General features: G+C 40.6%; 1 protein-coding gene across 1 annotated transcript in view; it reads left to right on the top strand.

Annotated features, from left to right (window-relative positions):
- The first annotated feature begins 789 nt into the window (after nucleotides 1-789).
- LOC126336288 (Down syndrome cell adhesion molecule-like protein Dscam2) overlaps nucleotides 790-9,474 on the top strand; it is a 387,422-nt gene continuing 378,737 nt past the window's right edge. The window contains exons 1-2 of the mRNA XM_049999822.1: nucleotides 790-1,013; nucleotides 5,518-5,676. Of these exons, the coding sequence (XP_049855779.1) occupies nucleotides 995-1,013; nucleotides 5,518-5,676 (178 nt within the window). The 5' untranslated portion in view covers nucleotides 790-994. The remainder of the gene's footprint in view (nucleotides 1,014-5,517; nucleotides 5,677-9,474) is intronic.

Below are 9,474 nucleotides of genomic sequence, written 5' to 3'. Positions count from 1 at the left end.
TCTAATACCCAATCTAGATAAACCGTCAACAATTGTTTTAGACAATGCTAGGTATCATTCACTTGTTGTTGATAAAACACCTACCATGGCAAAGCGAAAGGAAGAATTGATTAATTGGCTTCGTAACGTAAATGTATCTGATGGCCTTAAGAAGGTCTAGCTTATGGGAAAAATAAATTTCCATAACCCATATTTCCAAAATATGAAATCGACAAACTGGTAAAAAAATATGGGCATACAATCGTCAGGCTGCCACCGTACCACTGCCACTTCAACCCTATAGAGTTGATTTGGGCCCAAATTAAAGGTTACGTTGCCAGGAACAACCAAAAGTTTACGCTCTCCGCAGTAGAAGCACTCAGCAAAGAATCGATTACGTTACCTCTCAAGACTGGAAGAAAGCCGTCAAACACACACAACATTATGGAAGGAGCATGGCAGGATGAAGTTACTTGGAGACTTCAGTGGAAGAGATGATTATCTCCTTAAATGGCAATAGTGACAGCGAAACTTCCAAGTATCTGTAATAGCGACGAGAGTGATGTCAGTGAGTTTTACCATTAACCACGTAGAGCTGTAGCACAAACGGATTCAGCGACACGTTTGGTGTGCGCAGTTTGCACTTGTAAGTACTGGCATAACAAAATTAATTCACACTACGTTTTGAAATTTTAATATGGCTGCATTATCAAATATTAATTCCAAAGATAGTACATTTCTAGAATTCAATATGTGCATACATATCACGGTATACAAAATAACGTCTGCAACACATTGGCCGTTTTTCTATTGTTTTGGTTTGTCAGAATAGATATTGCCCAATTTAAGATGTCAAACAAGCATTATTTTATTTTTTGTTGTGTTGGAAATAAGGACGCATATCATAAATACATCAAGTCTTTACAAATATAGAGATCTGCTGCCTATCGCTACAGGTACAGCTAAGGTTTGAAACAGATGAAAATTTGATGTTTTTTGACATTTAATTCGCATAATGTGTACAACTAACTTAGGTAACATAAAACTTTCTCGCATGTCGAAAATTTGATAACGTCGGAAAGTTGTTTCTTGAAAACTCTCGTTTTTTGTCTGCATAACCATTAAAAAAAAATGAAACAATCACATAGTGAAACTATTTCACAACGAATTACAGTCGGCTCCACATTTAAAGATCTAATACTTAGCGTGTGTGAGCGAGTTGAATGAAACATGAGATTACGCGCGAGTTCCGTGCGGGACTTAGCAACTCTGTTCCGCGCTAACCTGTGCTACTTCCGAACTGTCAATCCTGAAGTACTTCTGAATGCACTTACAGCGAGGCAGACGTCGAAACTCGCCAGCAGCATCAGCTAAGTGGAAACTATTTTGACTGTATTGACTCAAAGACACCAGGAACTCTATTGTTCTAATAAGTGATGTAAAAGCTCAGTACGCAGAAGCAAGAGCAACTTCTCATGGTGATTTAATTTAACGTAACTGTAAATTGTCATATTGCAATGCTATTTTGTTTTCTCTTCAGTAATAACATTTAAAACCTGGTTTCGTCCATTAGCTTTCTCACATAACCATAATAATTTTGCAAACTCATTAACGTCCAACTTGTTCTGTATTATTGCAAACAATTGCCATCAATACAGGTAAAATTTGTTAATCACTTTATATTTCCATTTATTTGCTTTTAATTACTAGTGCTTCTTTGTTTATATGTTTAAGTGCTTATTTTCATGTTTTACTGTTTCACATTTCACCTCATGCCAATTATTTTGCTGTACTAAATGGATTATGCGCCCTGTGCATTATCCGCCATTGCATTGTTAGGCATAACTCGGCCATAGCTGACATATCAATTTATTCCAACCCCTTTTTTAGCACGTACTGAACAAAAACACTCTTTCATTACAATACAATAGGAAAAAGCCTTTATATATTGAAGAAGTATCAGTTATCAGAAGGTTCCTTCCATATAGATAGTTAATTGTCTTCCGCATTTTCGGAAACGCTTTACACTTCTCACGTGTATGCACTGTTTTTACAAGTCCTTTGCAAACATAGCTATGTCATGAGTTACACCTTATGGTAGTAGATGTGTTTGTTGCTCGTTCACAATTCACACGCCGACCTCTTTATCTTGGTGGTAGGCTCCTCAACTTTTTTAACATGTTGATCTTTGTATTTCACGAGGGAAGTTGCAATGGCGAAGTGAAGAAATATTAGCTCTTTCCACTAGTTGAGGCTTCATAAGAGACAGTGCTAAATATTTCAAGAAAATCCTTCTCTCCTTTTTTGAATCTGCCTCATTTGCATGAAAAATTATTTGAGCATTGATTGCCGCCATATCCATTAGAGTATAGAATACAACCGATGGCCATCTTCTTGTCACCCGTGCGACGGAATACGCACCTCCCAGTTGATCGATTGTGTCGACCCCTCCCTTTGTTATATTGTGATTCAAAACTATCTCTGACTTCGGGACTTCGTCAATGGTTCCAAAGTCGAGCGTAGTTCTGAAAACCAAATAAAGAGGGGAGGATAGCCCTACATTTCCCACGTAAAAATTCTTGTGGATCTCGCTTTTTTTTTTCAACTTGCCGATGCATGTGAGTGGCCTTTTCAAAGTGGAGTTGGCTAAGGGATACTAGTACCCCCTTCTGTCCACAGTCCAATGACATTTATGTGGTTTGGTTTCTTAGTCCCGATAAGATACAGCAATCTCAACAATGCCATTATTTTACACCTTGTAGTTTCCTTAGCGTCCCTTTCTGTGGAATATTTTACACATTCTTTCCTAGATTGAATGTATATGTATATTAAATATACAATTTCATCTATCGTTTCCGGGCTAAGATTGCCCATAAAGCCTCTGTTTCACTTGTGATCCCTCTGGCAACACATGTAGGCCCAGGGAATATTTTCACGATAGTCTTTCTTTTTGTTTTCGAAGTCACATTAGAGCATATTTTATTCAATTTACAAACTCTGAATCCTCATTGAGTAACCAATCAGGCTCGTCGTCTGTCAGCTTGGAGCTCTCCCTGCACAGTGATATAACCGCGTGTTACGTGTCAACGTGTCATCTTTCTATTCCATTAAAAAGGAAAGAAGTAAAAGTGAAGGAAAAATTACGTACATGACCGGCCGCGTGGCGTACTTTGTACACTAAGATGACACACTCGCAGTTTCTTTTAAATTACTATGGCTCACGTGTACCAATGACAACACAACTTTTCACTGTACAGCTGAAACAATAATGCAGGAATAGGTAGGGGCTTGCTATTGTAAAACAACACGAGAGCTGTGCACGACAACGTTATTTGCGGTTGGCGCACTCAATACACAGGCGCGCCCGCTCGAGGGTTAAGATGTGCAAATGCATAAACACCCATCAACGTTTTTCTTACTCTCGCTTTAGTAGTTTTTATTTAAAAATCGTTCACAGTCACAGTCACAGCTCTGATTTTGTCGCGCTGTTAATGCGCAGTGGGAAAATGGCTGAGGCTGTTTTCTATTCCGTAGTGAAACACTGAGGAGGGAGTCCACTGGGGGCCATCAGCGCAATTACCCTGGGTTCAGTGTGGGGCGGCGGTGGGCTGATTGTACTGCTGTGGCCTGTTGTGGGGTTGTAAACCACTGAGGTCCAGGCGGGGACGAAGGCACTCCGTCGTTTCTAGATCCACGGTTCCGTACAATACAGTACCTTCAGTGGTATTTAACTACACGGTGAAATCCTTCAATACTTCTCACGTTACACACAGCGTATGCAGAAAAATTACCCTGTGGTTAAGACAGGAATTTTCATCATTCTTGTTTTTAATTACAGTAGTACGATAGCTAAAAACGATAAAGTGTTGTGATTTTCGTCTAGTCGTCTTAGGAGCGTGTTGTAGGAGATTTGCAGTGTATGATTTCATTCTGCTTAAAAATTAAATGAAACTCGAAGCTGTATTGCTCCTCTGCTCGTCTCTTTTTACGCATGAGCTGCAGCTGGCCACGTCACTGCAAGAGCTGACCGGCCAGTGCTGTCCAAGTTAAATGCGCCGGTAAAACTGTTGTCCCGTATTATCGCTAAGTCGATGTGCGCGTAACACACAACACAAAACATACCCTTATTATCGTACTTGACAGTACTCGAGACAGCTTGGCTGCAGTCGCACGTGAAACGGAAGAAAACATAGTGCAATGTTTACATCAGGTTTATTCTTATGATGAACGGATTATGGAAACGCGTCATAAGTTGTTCAGTTTGTGTGGGAGACTATTCTATCAGTGGTAACTGTTTGATTTGTAATGTTGTAGTTCTTGGGTAATTACTAGTATGTGTGAATGTAGTGCTCAGCTAAATTTTTTCCTTGTTCCGCTTAACATAAAATTTCTGGGCGCGGTAAATTTAGGGGAGACCGATCGGTGTACTCATAGTGCGAGTAATGATCACAGTCAGTTGTAGCTCTGTCAAAGGTTCGACAGGAGCTGTTTCGGACGATGCAGTTACGTTTAGTGATGACCTGCACAGCTTCCCCCAGACAACATATCCGAAGCTCCATGGACTGGACTTCCTTTCTCATTAAAAGTAATACAATACAAGGCATTTCTTTCGAAGAGATGTCATCTGTTCCGCTTTGCTTGCTCCAAAGCGTTGACAGTGAAACTGTTGACCAATGTTGCGACATATTCATTCCCTACTTCTTTCTAGCCTCACTGTCCCAACATTCTTACAACTTTTGCACCCCAGTTTAATTTTTTTACTGTCAACCAGTCATTCTTCTTACATAAATCTTTTTCCTGTTTCACTGTCTAATAGTCGGGAAGATCACAATAGATAGTGTTTAAAGGAATAGGCTTGCACGCAAGTGGCACATTTGCAGCACAATCGAGTGCATTTCCACTTTTATCTTTACTTTCATCACCTCTGCCATTTCCTGCATCAATCTTTAACAGCTTCATCCTTTTATTCGCTAGAGATGAAATTACTGCATAATCTTACTATTCACGTTGACTCTGAAACTCCACACTTCGCCTTAACCTCTTCAACACCAAATACAGAAGTGCACAAACGACATTACGACATCATTGCATACAAAAAAGCAGTGCCTTCTCGAAATGTACTTTTAAAATCTGCCTGTATAAGACTAAAATTGATTTCCATGGCTCTTAACATTCACGCATGGAATGATTTCAATAATATTGTACAGGTCAGTACTCTAATCATGTATTGAAAAGGCTGTGAGCCTGGCTGCCATAATACGTAAAACGAATACCAATATACCATTTTCAAAGGTCCCAGATGTAGACGAACTCCAGTATCATTGTCTGCTTTGGCTGATAATGTCACTGATGTGTGATTTTTATGCCTTTCGTAATATAAGTGAAATGTATCTCATCATTATATTCAGTATATATAAAATGATTATGTTCAATGTGAACCATCCCCATGTCTTCCAGTTTGACTCCAAAATTGAGAAAAAATAGGGTTTTGATATAAATTAAAAGATGATGCATGTCTAAAAGTTTATTTCATTGCAGGGAAGCCGCTTCCAGAACATCATCGACAGCAGGTCTTCCCGAATGGGACCTTGATTGTGAAAGACATACAAAAAGTCATAGACGAAGGTGGTTACGTATGTATAGCGACAGATCCCGATGGAAGCACTGCAAGGAGCAAGCTTAATGTCCAAGTTACTGGTAAGAGAAAAACAACATCTGCTGTTTGCTTTCCTTTCCTGGTTGACAGTGATAGAACCCATTTTATTTTTATCTTCTCTATCGTAAAATAGAATCTCATTTCGCCTGAACTGCAGCTATACCTATTGGATTAATGGTATGCTGTCCCAATCTGCAGACTTGGGACTGTACGACATAGCACCACTTAAGTTGCAGTAAATCACCGCGTGATCATTGCTTCTTCTGTCACGATAAATGCATTATATTTCTTAGGATGGCTTTAAAGAAAGAAAAAGAAATGCATCAAGTTTATATAGTACTTAAGAACTGGATTCATATGTGGCAGAAGATGAGTTCAAAAGTCACTTTACCCTTCCTGATTTACGTTTCTCATAGTTTCCTTGAAGGACTGTAGTGACTGAAAGGAAGTGGCTGTGGATGATGGCACGAGCTTGTGGAAAATTGAGTGTTCTGTTGTACAAGTCTCATAGTCCTTATTTTGTGTACTGCTGTGTTTGTACTTGCAATCTATGATGTTCCTTCATGTGATATAGTATTCTAGTGGAAAGAACACTGTCATTAAATTATGTGCTCAGTTTACTAGTATCACATCAGTTAGTAACAAATGAAGGTTACAAGACAAGGGCAGTGAAATTTGGCCAGTGCAATTCACCTTGCATATTTTGCTGTACAGCATGATTTATCTCTTCATGTTATTTAACTCTAGCTGTAACCGGTCACACATTACTTTCGTGTCTCACTGCCAATCTGCATAAATGGATAATGAGGAAAAAAGAAACCACATGTTTATAATATGTATGGGAATTTGGTATTCATCCTCCAAACCTTGCCCCCTGTTTCTGTCCAATCTCCTCATCCCCTCTGTTTGCCTATGTCCTCCTCCTTCTACCTCTCTCTGCCCATCATTTGCTCTCCTCACCCCGTCAATGTTCTTCTCCCTCCTCTCTCTCCAATGCCCAATTCCCAATAAACCAGAAATACAAATTTTCTGTAAAAATGTCTATCGTGAAGAAAACAAACAATATTTTGTTGTTTATACAAATTATGTTGAAAAATATATATAGTGGGAAAGAATATAGCACATCTATAGGTGAGAAACAATCTGCCTAATGGTTTAAATGCCCTTATATCATAGTTAAAGGCTCAGCGGTACCAACCTGCCACCGTGTTATGCTCAGCCCAGAGGCGTTTCGGCCTTCATGGCCTGTTTGGACAGAGTTTAGTTTTTCATCATAGTTAAGACTGTCTGCAACAAAGGAAGCGTCCATCTGAATGGTTTATATGGTATTGTTTAAAAATTGAACTAAATCGGTCGAGAACTTTCTGATGTTATTGCTAACATTTCAGTATTACACATAGTGTATGGGACATTCCACGTCAAATCAACAAACGAAACAATCGTTTTAAACCTTAACCTGTTGGATTTAAATGAAATTAAGTATGCTTATAGTACTCATAAATAGTACCACAAATTAATTTTTTCACATTGTTCTGATAAAAAGTTACTGAGTAATGGACTTCCAAAAATTGAAAAAATGCCAAATTTTTGACTTGTGGAACAATGTTGTTTTCTTTATACTCGCATTCTAATTAAGCTATAACAATAAAGTTTACTTCACATGGGAAAAATATATTAAAAACAAAGATTCCAAGACTTGCCAAGCAGGAAAGCACCGGTAGACAGGCACAATAAATAAAACACACAAACGTACACACAAAATTTCTAGCTTTCGCAACTGACGGTTGCTTCTTCAGGAAAGAGGGAAGGAGAGGGAAAGACGAAAGGATGTGGGTTTTAAGGGAGAGGGTAAGGAGTCATTCCAATCCTGGGAGCGGAAAGACTTACCCTAGGGGGAAAAAAGGACAGGTGTACACTCGCACACACACACATATATCCATCCGCACATACACAGACACAAGCAGACATTTGTAAAGGCAAAGAGTTCGGGCAGAGTTGTCAGTCGAGGCGGAAGTACAGAGGCAAAGAAGTTGTTGAAAGACAGGTGAGGTATGAGCAGCGGCAACTTGAAATTAGCGGAGGTTAAGGCCTGGCGGATAACGGGAAGAGAGGATATACTGAAGGGCGAGTTCCCATCTCCGGAGTTCGGATAGGTTGTTGTTAGTGGGAAGTATCCAGATAACCCGGACGGTGTAACACTGTGCCAAGATGTGCTGGCCATGCACCAAGGCATGTTTAGCCACAGGGTGATCCTCATTACCAACAGACACTGTCTGCCTGTGTCCATTCATGTGAATGGACAGTTTGTTGCTGGTGATTCCCACATAGAAAGCGTCACAGTGTAGGCAGGTCAGTTGGTAAATCACGTGGGTGCTTTCACACGTGGCTCTGCCTTTGATCGTGTACACCTTTCAGGTTACAGGACTGGAGTAGGTTGTGGTGGGAGGGTGCATAGGACAGGTTGTACACTGGGGCGGTTACAAGGGTAGGAGCCAGAGGGTAGGGAAGGTGGTTTGGGGATTTCATAGGGATGAACCAAGAGATTACGAAGGTCAGGTGGATGGCGGAAAGACACTCTTGGTGGAGTGGGGAGGATTTAATGAAGGATGGATCTCATTTCGGGGCAGGATTTTAGGAAGTCGTATCCCTGCTGGAGAGACACATTCAGAGTCTGATCCAGTCCGGGAAGTATCCTGTCACAAGTGGGGCACTTTTGTGGTTCTTCTGTGAGAGGTTCTGGGTTTGAGGGGATGAGGAAGTGACTCTGGTTATTTGCTTCTGTACCAGGTCGGGAGGGTAGTTGCAGGACGCAAAAGCTGTTTTCAGGTTGTTGGTGTAATGGTTCAGGGATTCAGGACTGGAGCAGATTCGTTTGCCACAAAGGCCTAGGCTGTAGGGAAGGGACCATTTGATATGGAATGGGAGGCAGCTGTCATAATGGAGGTACTGTTGTTTGTTGGTGGGTTTAATGTGGACGGATGTGTGAACCTGGCCATTGGACAGATGGAGGTCAACGTCAAGGAAAGTGGCATGGGATTTGGAGTAGGACCAGGTGAATCTGATGGAACCAAAGGAGTTGAGGTTGGAGAGGAAATTCTGGAGTTGTTCTTCACTGTGAGTCCAGATCATGAAGATGTCATCAATAAATCTGTACCAATCTTTGGGTTGGCAGGCTTGGGTAACCAAGAAGGCTTCCTCTAAGCGACCCATAAATAGGTTGGCATACGAGGGAGCCGTCCTGGTACCCATGGCTGTTCCCTTTAGTTGTTGGTATGTGTGGCCTTCAAAAGTGAAGAAGTTGTGGGTCAGGATGAAGCTGGCTAAGGTGATGAGGAAAGAGGTTTTAGGTAGGGTGGCAAATCCCATGCCACTTTCCCTGACATGACCTCCATCTGTCCAATGTAGAGATTTGAGAAATGCTGCAAAATTGCAGGGACACAAAAACTTCACACTTTTCTTCTCTTTAGCAAGGACAAAAAATAACAAAATTGTATTCAAGCTCTGATGATAGTAAAATTGAACTGGTGACAATGATACAATACCGTTCAAAGACATAAAAGGATATGTTGCTTGTGATTATAATGGGGCACTGGTGGTTAACCTGTGTACTTGAAAAACATCAGGAAAAGGATGAAATCACAGTTAGTTTCTTACATCCACATGGACTGTCACAATCTTTTACATTTCCGAGTCATCCAGACGTTCTTTCCATAAGCAGTAGGAAAGTAGTGGCAATTGTGAACCCTCAAACTGCTACAGGGTGAACATATAAGTTATCCAGTGCAGAAATGTTGATGTGCAACAGACTGATTAGTTAGAAGTATGAAGAAGTGCACTGT

The sequence above is a fragment of the Schistocerca gregaria genome, chromosome 2 (assembly GCF_023897955.1).
Source record: "Schistocerca gregaria isolate iqSchGreg1 chromosome 2, iqSchGreg1.2, whole genome shotgun sequence".
NCBI lineage: Eukaryota > Metazoa > Arthropoda > Insecta > Orthoptera > Acrididae > Schistocerca > Schistocerca gregaria.
The sequence above is the reverse complement of the archived record's forward strand: the minus strand, read 5'-3'. Positions and strand labels throughout refer to the sequence as shown.